Below are 13048 nucleotides of genomic sequence, written 5' to 3'. Positions count from 1 at the left end.
AATAGAGCTAATCCCTAGTAACTAACCAATAAAATCAATTGCCAATGACAAGCAAATTAAACTACCACCGAAGGATTACTATAATCAAATTGATTATAACTGCGAATGAAACCAACAATTCAACTTATAAATTATCTATCAACGTATGCCAATGTTAACAGATACTGATGGTTAGGCTCAATCCCATTGTGGTTTGGTCTCGACAAAGGTCCCCCAGTCCTCGGCCGCCGCCTTAGCAATTTTCCATTCCGAGGCTACTGATGAGCTGGTACCCACCGGCTGGGACCATTCGGTATCTTGGATGAAGGAATTGGTGCCGACATGTCCGTGGGTAGAATGGCCTGCGTGTGAAGAGTGTGTATGATGGATTTCTGAGGGATACTTTTCAGCAATTGTAGTGGTAGTAGTAGTGGCGTGACGGTGAGGCTCCTCTTTGGGCCTGAGCTCAAATTGCTCAGGGTCACGCCAGAAGAAGGTGTCAACCATCACATCCCAGGGTATCCCCCTACGTTAGCAATAAATCGTTGAATTATATATCATGCAATAACAAAGGTGAGATGTAATAAAAAATATCCGACCAATTATCACAACATATACATACACCTTTTATTCATAATAATTAGAATATTTATAAGGATTAAACAGTGAATGTTAGAAAATTAAAAATAGGTGTATTCAAAATAACAATATGTAAAAATTGTCTAACCTTTCAAGTTGACCCCTTAGGTACAAAACTTCCCTAGCCAATAGCCAGTACATCAACGCAATAGATTCCTTGCCCTATCATTAGTTCATGCCGACATATACTCAATTTTATGTTTAATTGGCTCCATCTATTAAACAATTATTATATATATACCAGTTATTTGTAATAATTGATATAATGTAAGGATCCATACCTTATTGTTACATGGAATTGCCACATCTACGTAGTCCAAGGGCGAATCTGTGTCACATAGGGCTATGACAGGCACATTTACATAACTTGATTCACGTAAGGATTGGCAATCGGTTCTAGGATCGGTTACTATCAGTAACCTGGGCTCAATAAATTTCTGGGTAATTTGATTAGTAAGCGTGCCAGGAATCCACCTGCCAGCAATAGGATATGAACCAACATAGTTAGAAAATTTAAGTATAGCCCTTGAACCATAGGGCCTAGCAGAGACGACAACAACCTCTTCCGCATTGGGGACGGTGACAATGATTCTGGCAGCAATTTTAAGCTTTTCAAGTGTCATTGCTAAGTTGATAAGATGGACGCCCTCTTGTGTCCTCGAGTACACATATCTTTTCATCTTATTTTCAACATTCTTAGTCCCTATGTGCACCTAAATAACGATATCATTTACTTTGCACGTAAGCATCATCCGGATACTGTCTTCCACAGGTGTTAATGATTCACTCATTATGAACCTAACAAGTTACAATTTTACTAGTTTGTTACTGTATAGCTGTTCTCTTATTTATATATCACTGATGGTACTTAAAGTTATGTAAATGGGGTGGGTCTAGTACCACCCTATCACCCTTCATACTCACCGACCTTATTCATTTACAGACTTTGTTCTAGCACTGACTAATTATCAAACTAACTAAAACCTTTAAGCTATGTTATTGTACAATTATGAAATTGCGAATGTCGTTTTCCCTACTATTTTCTGGGAGTCATCACTGCGTCCTTGTGTCTGAGCAGGAGATTTTTCTTGATCAGAGTCCGAGCTTTCGTCCGGATTTCGTTTCTTGTGGAATATACAGCATCCTAATTGAACTATTTGGTGCATTTATTTACTGTTAATAGTGAAGTAGCTATTAACAGTTACGATATTGTATAATACATACTCTTGCTAGACTTTTTGTTCATATGTTCGTTGTCTATGGTATCTTCAGCCCATGTGACATTCCTTTCCGGGATTAATCGTAACAGTTGCGTACTGCTATCTTCTGTGTTAGCGCTGACGCCAGTGCTGATTGTAGTAATTGTCGTCGTAATTGTTCTATTTCCTACATTATGTTAAATATAAAATTCCATCAAATTTATTTTTAATTTAACTCTGAAGCTAAATTGAAACTAGCTAGTAGACAATGACATACCATTCATATATAAACTTGTATAGAGGTACAAAAGTTAGTTGAATTGTGATTGGTGTTGCGCATAGTATAAATGATGGGGGGCTAAGTGAGAGTGATGGTGAACCTATCCACTAGGCGCAGGATAGGGTCTCACCTCTTTCTAGGTAATGTGTGATTGTGATTTAGGCATATACCGTGACTTCAATATGTATGAATTTGTCGCCCCTCCTCGCATCCAACACGTAGTCCCCCCGGTGGAACAGTCAATCGGCACCCGCTCACCCATTTCCCCAAATTGTACTAGTGTACTGAAACACATGAGCGATCCACTTAACTTTCTAAACGGAAACGTCCACACTTCCCACGTATCTATCGATGATATTACTCCACATAACAAAATACTAAGGGGATCTGGCCTTCATGGCCCTGAACGTCTTGATGTATTTCGATTAGTGCTGTTCAATAGACTAAAACAGAAGAAACCAATTCGCGAGATCCCCTCTGACTATGAGACAAAAGATGACTTTCGCATTGAAACATGTGTTTATTGGTTTTGCTGGGGAATTTTTGTCTCTTTCACTTCCATGGTTTTGATTGCCAGGCACTATTTACCCGTGCTAGGCCATCATCCCTGGATCAAATCAAGGACTGACGGTTCGCTGGGTCCTGGACCCCAATTCTGGATCATGGAATGACGCATGTTTGCATATATTCCAACTACTAGTTTGTAATTCTCGCATGTATTTAGTTTATGAGTGAAATTTTTAATCCTTATTTTAACAGATTTCTTCCATTTTTATTCTAATAACTCTACTAAGAGATATCATCTGCGATTCCGCCCTCTAATCACTGTTTGTCAACGTGACAGTATTGCCCGTCATCTAGTATGCAAATAATAATTAATTAAATAAAAATCCAATTAATTATTACTAAAAACTCATGTATTAAACATAAAAACAGCACTTATATGGGAACAGTATGACACTAGTGATATAGAACACTTATCACGTGCACATACCCATCCATTCACAACGGTTACTAATTGACACTATAGCAAAATATGTGTCAAACGTAGGCACATGATTAAATTAGTATGGAAAACCATTTGAAGATGAGTTGATCGCAAGAATAGTATTTGGTGATGACGCGAGATACAATTTTTTAGTAAATGAAGGAACGCCTGAAAATGTTTACTACAAGTAACGCTTTAATCACTTAGATGGAAAGTTTACTCCCTTTGTCAAGGCGATGAAATTAACAGCTGGTGTACTGATCCATACTGGATCTTTAAGGGTGGGTCTAAATGGATACCTCCGCATAACTTAAGATCAATTGATCGAGGTTTGAAAATGAAAATTTAGTTAACTATTCAACCAAAGCTCATGGTGCAAAAAATTTACCAACCGAAGCACGTCAATTACTAATAGATAAAATTGCCAAAATATCTTCCAAAAGGTACAAAATTGTTGATTATAGATCGTCGATTAGGGACACTATGATATACATAATCGAACACAGCGATTACGCTCTGGACGTATCCAACATACTCATTGATTCCATAATTAACAGTGAAATCGATGTTTCCACTAAGGTGATTAAATAAAATAAGTAGATAAATCGTATCTACCTGTTAAACGATGTATTGCACAACAGTAGTAGCTGCACCAAACCTTCATCCTGGGTATATAGAAATGCCTTTGAGAAGAGGTTACCGGAGATATTTGACCACTTTTCCAGTTGGATTTACTGAATTTAGAAATAACTTACAAATCTGGTAAAATCGCAAGGGGATTGATCATTGAGAAGTTATACACTTTGGTTAAAATTTGGGAATCATGGAGTATTTTCTCGACCACTTTCACTAAAGTAACCACGATTTCCCTTAATATTTTTATAAATTATTTGATAAGTATAACTCAGGCCCTAGAATTCACAATATTAAGTGATCATATTGACGTTATTGAGCCTATAAAACCACCTATTAACTTGCTAAACAGTCTTTTGGATGGAAGGGAACTGAATGGCTGTGAAGTGCTTCTAAAATTGCCTCAGACTTATAGAAAGTTTGCATACGTTGGACAAATTTCATTTAGAAATATGTACGCCTTCACATTGATCAGCTCAAACTCACCTGTCTAAATTTTGGATTATATAACGGTGGAACGAACGAACAATTGTTATTACGACTAGCTTCTTTTGAATCATACTGTGTCAATGATAATAAACAACCATCAAAATCGCAACTATCGCATTCTGGACATTCAAATATTAGAAAACAAACACTGCCACAACATACACCGCAGCAATCTCCATTAAATGGAGAAAATATTGCTTCGAACACTAGCTATTATACAGAAAATGTTGAACAAGAAAATCAATCTGATTGTATTGAGGTATACCGAAATTTTGAAGAGTCTGACATGGAAACTATGTCGGACTAGTAACTTTTTTTGCAATTTTTGTATTTTAGCCTAGCTAGTTTGAGCTATTCGTTTGTCAGAACTATAATTATAACATTTAGATTAAATTATCACAATTTGTTAGTAAATTATCAGGTTCCGGGCTTAAACTGAATTCGACCAATGCCTTATCATGCTATCATGCAGGTTAATTAAAGTCATATATCAGCATGATTGCATTAAAAATGAATTAGCAGTAAAAAATAATTTAATGTTTCAAAAATCGATAATTGCCAAATATAATTTATGCAGTAATTTCCGCCGTCTTGCTGATATAAGTAAGTCCACATCTACCACAGTATGTTCTGTTGTGATGTGACGCCATGAAAACTCCCCTACCGCAGGTACTAGATGGACACTCTTTAAGTAATCTAACTACCTTGTCATCCTTCTCGATCTTGTAGTATTTAAGCGGGGCTAGCTTGACCTTCTTCTTCTTATGCTTGTTCTTCTTGGGTGTGGTATGTTGCTTCTTCTTTCTCTTCTTGGCACCGCCATCCAATCCATGGATTAGTTCATAGTAAGTTGAGTTTATAGAGGCGATATTTGTGTCATTTTCGACTACGCCAACGCAGCTGAACAATTTGGCATCGGAGTCTGCTAGATAATCTAGACCCTCATTTTCACACAGATATTGCAGTACATCACTGGCACACGTTTTACTGCAAATTGGTATGCAGAAGACGTTTCCAAAATGTTTGACAAATATTTGATCGGCCATAATGCTGCTGTATAAATATATTAGTAAGGTGGGGACAGCCCAACATATTACAGCTCTCCCAGTGTTTTACTGTGTTGACATGACGGACTATTGGATATCTTGCAAAAAGCACTACTGTGAAGTTTGCAAAATATGGATTTCAGGACATCCAATTGTAAGCACTTAATTAATTTAGAACGTCAAGACACATGAAAACACTCCGAAACACCTCACAGCGGTGCGCAATGCCATTATAGATTCGCACAAAAGGGAGCATGAAAGACGGAAGGCAGAAGCTTTTGAGAGAGAGGAGTTAGAAAGGCTAGAAAGGATTGTGAATAGTGAATCTTATTCCAGTTCCGGGCCAAATGTCGACGATTTATCTCCTAGACAATTTATCACACCCATAACACATAGCGGGCCCAGTAGGGATGAGGAGAGAAAGAGAATAGAAGCCTTTTACCATTCAAAACTCAAGGCCCCAAATCAGCCTAACGACGATGGGGGAGCCATTGGTGCTGTCAATACTTCCGATGTGGAAAAACAATTGGAATCACATTTGGGGCCTGGGTGGAAGAAGAAATTTGATCCTATTAGGAAGGTTAAGTATTTTCACAACGAGAAAACTGGGGAGGTTAAACTTATTACTAATGATATTCTCAAATCATACAACCCAACTACACCAATTCATAACATAACAGCTAATAGCTGTGTTGTCAATAGTACAACAACTATTCTCAATAGCCATATTATCTCAGACAACACAACAGAGCAGCCAAAAAATAGCAAAACTAAACCACTAATAGCGATCAAAATAAAATCTAAAACCCAAAATGCTGAAACAAGTACGTATGATGCCGCAAATAGCAACGATAAAGTAAATAAAGAAACACCCCAAAATGCAGAAGCTGCAGTTCCAATTATTGGAGGTTGGGAGATCGTGAAACAGGAAGAAAGCGCATTCAACCTGCCCGTATACACAGAACATCCGCCTCCATCCGCCGATTATGACAGCAATGAAGATGACTTATCAGATCCATTGGAGGATGGCGTTGCAAAGCCCATGTTTATGAAACCAACGATTAATAGTTCAAGCAACAAAAATGGCATATCATTCAGCAAACGGGATGTTTCAGTCATTAAACGTCCAAAAAAGCTGGTTAATGATTTTATGAAATCTGTCAGATCGCGGCAATTTGGCTGATGAGCGCTTTATTTGTATATTATAATCGCATTTGTACATTTATCTAAACATTGTATACAAATTATTATTATATATATTAATTATCGCAATTTACATATTTTTATACTACACAATTATGCTTTCATAGCATAACCAATCTAGTAATAGAATACCTGTAGGTATAACGTATTACCCTGTGTAGCAGGATCAGTGCATATTTATGTATTGGTGTCGACACATTATTTTGATTATTAGGAGATTTTATTCGAATAATGCGTTAGATTCCTTGAAAATAACACCAAAAGATAATGCTTCCGCCATTTATGCCGTGAAAAAGTATAAAAATCTACCGCAAATTGTGACACCGAATGCCTACAAATTGCAACTGATTGATTTGCTTGACAAATATCCATATTTGACCCAAAAAGATTCAGTTGAGCTTCTAAGACTGTTAAATGATTTATCAGAATTTCATTTGCACCTTGGCGATAGACAAAGTCTTGCTTTGAAATCATTCTTACAACATCTAACCGATGGCAATAACCCTAATCGAATGAAAATTTTGGCACTAAAGGTGTACAACAAGTTAGTAAATGATGAACCATCATTTGTCACAAGAAGTACAATCTATTTGTTTATTAGCTCAAATATTGACAATGAATCACTAGAATTAGATGACCAATTGGAACTATTACAGGTGCTAAACAAAGCAAAAGAGAAAACTTTGAATACAGATTTAAAGATTTTGGAGGATGAAATTCAGTGTCTCGTTGTAAATCTATTCCTAAATGGTAAATTTGAGTTTATTGACAAACACAATTCAGATTTTGTCAAATGTATAAAATTTGTTCATCTATTTCACAAACTATTTCATTCTGCAAATGACATTGTACAATATGGACTCAAGTAAATATCAATTTATCTAGCAAACTAATAATACACCTAGACAAACATATTGATCCATTGGGCAAACAACCAATAATTGAGCTTATAGATATGATATCACACACATTTCCTTCAAATTATCGCAATCATTTAAGGAAATTGTGTGCCAAACTAGTACAGTACAAGAAAGAGCTGTCACAACAGCAATTTCAGCAGGTAGTGCTACACTAATCTAGTTAAAAAACTTACTTAGCAATGCAGATTACACCCACGATTTTTTTAACCCCAAATAATAGGTATTATTATGGGAAAATGACCATATTTTAATCACCATGTACAAGATTACTAACTAAAAATGGCCCATATATCTACTAATTTTAGCGGTAATATTCTGAAACAGTTTGTAAACATCTTCACTTAACACAAACGTTATCAATACTGAATTGACGTAAACGATATCTCAAAAAATGCAATTAGACATACCAACAACTCCTTTACAAACCGTGCAACCTTTTAAATCTACATTTTTAGCACAATGATAACCTCTGTCTCATCAACTTACTGCTTGGGGACCTTATTATTAACTTAGTTGTTCAAGTTGATAAGGCCATTGATATCACCCTCTTCTCGAAACATATTGCACTCAATTCATTGTTATCTATCTTATTAACTGTTTAAACCGAATATCCACATCACAATTATTTTATTAGTCTCATCCCTCAGTTTCTTCAGTGCAGATGATGACCTCCTCGCTTTGGTACAATAACTACTTAGGGCTCTAGAGTGTTTTTTTGATTGCTATGTTCCGAACTGTTCCACTAACAGCACGTTATTTTTAAGGTAGTGAAAGCATTTATATTCTATTTGCATAGAAATGTTTGTGTTAATCAATAGGAGAAATGACAACGTTGTTACAGTAGATTATATTTATGGAGTGGAATCTGACAAAGTTATGGCAGTATAATTTTTTGGGGAAATGTAATTTACCTTAAGTTTCAATAATTAAACTATCAAAATTACATATGTAAACATTATCTATAGAATGCGTATGTGTAACATCAACTTATAGCTATGATGAGCGTTTCCGCTGCAATAGGGATCTACACCCTCATTATTGTAATAAATTACTTGCAGATTCATCCAGGGAAATTTGCCGATGTTCCTGATTGACGGTATTATCCTCTCCATCAGCTAACGGTAAATACCTCCCCCATACTACCATTCATCAGTCACAAAGTACGTTATGTCGACGGTGAGTGACTCACCCCCCGATTATTTGCATTGTAACACTGGTATGTTACATTAAATTTAGCTTCTGGGGACAATGGCCTTAGGAACCCGTTGTTGCGATATGTAGGTAGCCATAGTACTTTGGAATTGCTATTGCGATGCCAAGATATCCAGTGTTTGAATACGGAAAAACCGTCAAATGCGCTTGTAGGTAAACTTTATGCTATGTGTTCGAGGCAAGAAATTCTACAGAAAATAAATGTCAACACAGCCAATGATCTGGAACGATCTAAGGATAAACAGGTATGACTTTGACATTAATCCCATTCTTGTAAATCAGTACTTCTCATTTAAATTGAAATACTTCACTATTTATATAATTACTTTAAAAAATTACATGTACACCTATTGGCCAAGTTATAAATTTCGATATATGATCATGACCACTATCATAATGTGAATAGTTAAATCACAATTTATACAAAAATTTAGTAATGACCATAAAGTTACACAACATATACATTTATAACATAGGTAAACAAACACCTTGCCTTGAAATCGTTCCAACGCTCTGATGCCAGTCGTACATTTTCCCCTGAAGAGATTAGACCTCTGATTTGGTGCCGTCGCACTATATATAATATACTATGCCACTTTATAGACGCAGATATAACACAAAAGCCATATCTTATGAGGAAAGATTATTCTTACATTGACGTCTATAACTTCCTACGCGACAGACTTAGGAGTATTTGGCAAGATCTCACTGTACAACACTGCACTAAACATCGCTCCTACATAGAGTGTTTTGAAATAAGCATTCGATTTCTTTTATATTCACATTACCAGTTGTTGGATCATCCGGAATATGATTCAGTTCAGAATTTGGGCCTAATAAATACGTGCTTGGTGAAGTTGATGAATGGCTACTCTGATGTTAAAAATTATCGCAACAAATTTCCCGGCAAACCCGTTGATCAAATATCTGAAATTCTTGTATATTCTTCGCCACACCAGGATGAATTTTGGTCCTATCGCCTATTGCTAGCCATTAGAAATATACAAAATAATGGTGGAGGAACGATATTCGCAGACATTTGCAAAAGGATTCCTCACGACATTTTTAAGAGCCCTCTAGTACAATTTGCTGCCAAAACATATATAGCAGCATATGATAACAACATATGCAAATACTTTAAACTTATTCAATCAGCCAGCCCATTACAGGCCGTACTGATGAATAGGTTCGATGGCATAATTCGCATACGCTGGTTATATTATCTCACTAAGGATAAGATACTGAGATCGCCTATGGCTTACGACACCTTTATTAAACACTTTGGTTATCTTTCTGGCGATAATAATCAAATCGATTCGGATAGATTAACTGATGTAATAAAATCATTTATCGAACGATATGGCATTGAGGTCACCATTGACGAAAGCAATTCCAAGCATGTAAACCTATCAGATGTGAAAATGGATGCCATAGAACAAGATATCCATGCACTAGCTAAAGTATGTAATAAGATAGAGGTTAGGAGTCAAACCGTTGACCTGAAATTCCAGATATTTCTATCTCGACAAAAAATATTGGACCCCGACTTTGAATCGTTGCCACCAATACCATTTGACACTAAGCTCAATACCGACGATCAAATAAATAAGGTCGCAGTTTCACAACTTAAGCCACCTCAAAGCGTACAGCCAACCGTATTTTCAACACATACTACAACAACTGATAATAACTCATCGCCCTTTTCCATACAAAGAAATACCAATACTGGGTCTTCACCTTTTGAGTTTGGTAATGGAACCAATGGGCCTAGTTTTTTTGTAAAGCCTGAAAACGCATTGCCCTTCCCACCCAAATCAGAGAACTCCACTCCGTTTGTTGGAATTAGAAATGAGACACAGCCTCTATTTGTTCCACTAAAAGATAACTCCTCACACTTTTGTTCCAAGCCAGAAAATCAATCGTCATCTACCAGTGCAATATCTGGTGCTTTAGGAAATGACACTAGCACACCTTTTATGGATATCAAGAGTGAAACATTCCAAACTAATCCATCTGAACCATCATTTTTTAGCCCAACAAACACTATTATAAATGCTGCTAACAACGAAAATGCTCCAAAGAGCGAAGTTAACTCTTCACAATTCATACCCATAGAGCCTGATTCTTCCGTTAACACCAATCCCATAATGCAGATAAAATTGGAAACTGCGGATAAATTTTTAGTTATCAAGGAAGAAAACTCGAAGTCGGCTCAATCTGACGTAGTTATTGAAGCGCCAACACCTCTATTTCAATCATTACAATCAGTGACTACACCATTTTCCCTAATACCAAGTCAAACTAAGGCTGATAATGACGAAATGAGTGATAAAAACAGGCCCCCATTCCCTAATCTAAATTTGGAAAACATGCCTCAATTATCGACCAACTGCGATTCATACCCTTTGAAGCCATTGAAACCCGACTTATCCTCTTCAGTAAAGACTGCTTCTCCATTCCAGCCCTTAGAAGTTACGTCAGAAACATCTCATAGCATTGGATGTGAGATACCGCCATTAAACTTGCAAAATTCGTTGAAATACAGTCCATCAATCTTATGTTCTACACCAATCTCCTCCCCTTCTTCAGCGTTATCCACGGTCATTTCGAACATATCTACACATGATAAATTTGACACATTAGAATTTACCTCTTCTATTACAGATAAAGTAGCCTCAACTAGGATAAAGGCTAAACACATTTTGACAGAAAAGAAAATACAACTCCCTTCCCTCTCCGTTCAAGCGGTAGCTGAGATTAGGAATTTACAAAATTTACTTAAGAAGCGTGAAAGACCAGATTTTACAGTGCCGATGGTTGAAAATGAGGAGGTTGTGAAGAAGGCAAAGTTAACCAAGAAATCACAGAAACGCAACTTCCATTATACAAGGATTACTTCTTTGCTTGATCCTAGGCGCATACTGAGGCTGTGGGTAGATGATGTCCTCAATACTTATTATTACTACAAGCGATTAGGGTTGAATGCCTACTATGCACTTAAAGACTTTAAGAGAACAGTTTCTAACTTTTTTAGCTGGAAGGATAATGAAATAGACCCTATGCTTGAAAATCTCGTATTGAATGTGGCCAATATGAATACTGCAATTACAACAAATAAAATATTTGGCATTAAAAATGTGACATTCCGTATACACTTTATATGCAATATAAAACTGTCTAATGAAAGTTTTTGGAGCACTAAAAATAACATTTCCAACACTCCTACGGAATGCTGTATTGATTTAGCATCATTATTCCTTACTGAAATGGGGTTTAGCAATAGCCATATATTTCTAAATAATGAGATATCAATATCAAAGTATGGTTATTATAAAACTAAAGCTAAAGCAACTGCAACCTATTCTTCCAAGAAGAAATTCACTGCAATATACTCTTTATCTCGTTCACCAGTGATTGTAAACACTAATATACCTGCTAATGGATTTGTGTTATTCTTGGATAAACCTGTGGATGTAGTAATACGGGATGGCGATGTTACACACCATAAAAAGCATTTGAATGAATGGCTTAGAAATTTGCATGTATTAACAATTGAGCCCATTCTTGAAAACATTAAAAACTCGAATGGCCGCCATGCAATGGTTGTATTTTACATTCTTGGGTTACATTGTGACAAATCTAGTAATTTGGATGCTATGTATGAAAAGATTGACGCATTCTCTAAACATGTAAACAATATAATCTTCAAACACCTTTCTTCCCTAGGTTCTGTATATTTGAGTGACAGAATTAATTCCGGCAGGATGAGAGGGAAGAAAAGCAAGTATTCGCCGTTTATAGTAGGAAATTTGGGTTATGCGCGTATTGAGGATGGAGGGCATATAGATTCTGTATTAAATTGTGAAAATGTCAACTATTGTATATCAACACTTATCAGACATTGTTTCGACAAATGTGGAATTAACTTGACTCTAAACCAACCAAATTATGAATCCATTAAAAATTTTGCCGTAGAATTACTGATGGACCAGTTGACGAATAAGGTACATATGGATATGTCCAAAACGCCAGTGGTTTATAACTTGAGACGCGAAATTGTAAGTGGATTATCAGAAGCTATCCATGAGGAGATTTACAACTGTTATGTAAATTATCCATTGCAAACAAGAAAATCCATATTTCAATGCGTGAAAAATATGCTGTCTAAGAGCCATAAATCAAAGGACAACCACCATACCCACTTTTTGTTAGATCGTATAATTAAGCTCTTGATCGGAGAGGAAAATGCCACGAAGTGTACCAGTTTGCGTAACGATTTAGAACTTTGCGTTGAATCAGCATCCGCTGATTTCCATTTGGGACCTGAAAACTTCCAAATGATTCCCAGGAATAAGGGGTTGATGAGTATGCAACATATTTCATCGTCAATGAAGTTAGTGACCAAGGTGTTGGATCATTTGCAGATTGATGACCTTAGATAGGAACGCATTTAAACCACG

At 36.4% G+C, this 13048-nt stretch overlaps 8 protein-coding genes across 8 annotated transcripts; 5 read left to right on the top strand and 3 right to left on the bottom strand.

Annotated features, from left to right (window-relative positions):
• Positions 1 to 177: 177 nt before the first annotated feature.
• Positions 178 to 1409, bottom strand: BmR1_04g06937 (small subunit ribosomal protein SAe; the record flags this gene model as incomplete). Its single annotated transcript, XM_021482563.1, has 4 exons — positions 178 to 505; positions 707 to 780; positions 900 to 1331; positions 1353 to 1409. 4 exons carry the CDS (start codon positions 1407 to 1409, stop codon positions 178 to 180), a joined length of 891 nt encoding a protein of 296 aa, XP_021337190.1.
• BmR1_04g06936 (protein phosphatase inhibitor 3 (I3)) lies at positions 1626 to 2101 on the bottom strand (the record flags this gene model as incomplete). The annotated part of the gene is made up of 3 exons (XM_021482562.1): positions 1626 to 1762; positions 1843 to 2004; positions 2095 to 2101. The coding sequence occupies 3 exons, from the start codon at positions 2099 to 2101 to the stop codon at positions 1626 to 1628; spliced, it is 306 nt and encodes a 101-aa protein (XP_021337775.1).
• On the top strand, positions 2189 to 2768 carry BmR1_04g06935 (conserved Plasmodium protein, unknown function; the record flags this gene model as incomplete). Its single annotated transcript, XM_012794536.1, has 2 exons — positions 2189 to 2237; positions 2260 to 2768. 2 exons carry the CDS (start codon positions 2189 to 2191, stop codon positions 2766 to 2768), a joined length of 558 nt encoding a protein of 185 aa, XP_012649990.1.
• On the top strand, positions 3041 to 4212 carry BmR1_04g06930 (U2-associated protein SR140; the record flags this gene model as incomplete). Its single annotated transcript, XM_021482561.1, has 9 exons — positions 3041 to 3049; positions 3070 to 3144; positions 3166 to 3272; positions 3293 to 3414; positions 3435 to 3528; positions 3550 to 3664; positions 3686 to 3809; positions 3830 to 3939; positions 3994 to 4212. 9 exons carry the CDS (start codon positions 3041 to 3043, stop codon positions 4210 to 4212), a joined length of 975 nt encoding a protein of 324 aa, XP_021337189.1.
• BmR1_04g06925 (small subunit ribosomal protein S27Ae) lies at positions 4777 to 5253 on the bottom strand (the record flags this gene model as incomplete). Its single annotated transcript, XM_012794534.1, has 1 exon — positions 4777 to 5253. One exon carries the CDS (start codon positions 5251 to 5253, stop codon positions 4777 to 4779), a length of 477 nt encoding a protein of 158 aa, XP_012649988.1.
• Positions 5333 to 6436, top strand: BmR1_04g06920 (U1 small nuclear ribonucleoprotein C, putative; the record flags this gene model as incomplete). The annotated part of the gene is made up of 2 exons (XM_012794533.1): positions 5333 to 5407; positions 5429 to 6436. 2 exons carry the CDS (start codon positions 5333 to 5335, stop codon positions 6434 to 6436), a joined length of 1083 nt encoding a protein of 360 aa, XP_012649987.1.
• A 199-nt stretch (positions 6437 to 6635) lies between these two features.
• BmR1_04g06915 (hypothetical protein) lies at positions 6636 to 7593 on the top strand (the record flags this gene model as incomplete). Its single annotated transcript, XM_021482560.1, has 3 exons — positions 6636 to 7321; positions 7342 to 7516; positions 7537 to 7593. 3 exons carry the CDS (start codon positions 6636 to 6638, stop codon positions 7591 to 7593), a joined length of 918 nt encoding a protein of 305 aa, XP_021337774.1.
• BmR1_04g06910 (Germinal-center associated nuclear protein) lies at positions 8544 to 13030 on the top strand (the record flags this gene model as incomplete). Its single annotated transcript, XM_012794531.1, has 3 exons — positions 8544 to 8592; positions 8613 to 8833; positions 9065 to 13030. 3 exons carry the CDS (start codon positions 8544 to 8546, stop codon positions 13028 to 13030), a joined length of 4236 nt encoding a protein of 1411 aa, XP_012649985.1.
• Positions 13031 to 13048: the final 18 nt, after the last annotated feature.

Source organism: Babesia microti, chromosome IV, assembly GCF_000691945.2.
Source record: "Babesia microti strain RI chromosome IV, complete genome".
In the NCBI taxonomy this organism is placed as follows: domain Eukaryota; phylum Apicomplexa; class Aconoidasida; order Piroplasmida; family Babesiidae; genus Babesia; species Babesia microti.
Note: the sequence above shows the minus strand (reverse complement) of the source record. Positions and strands in the feature narration are given on the sequence as shown.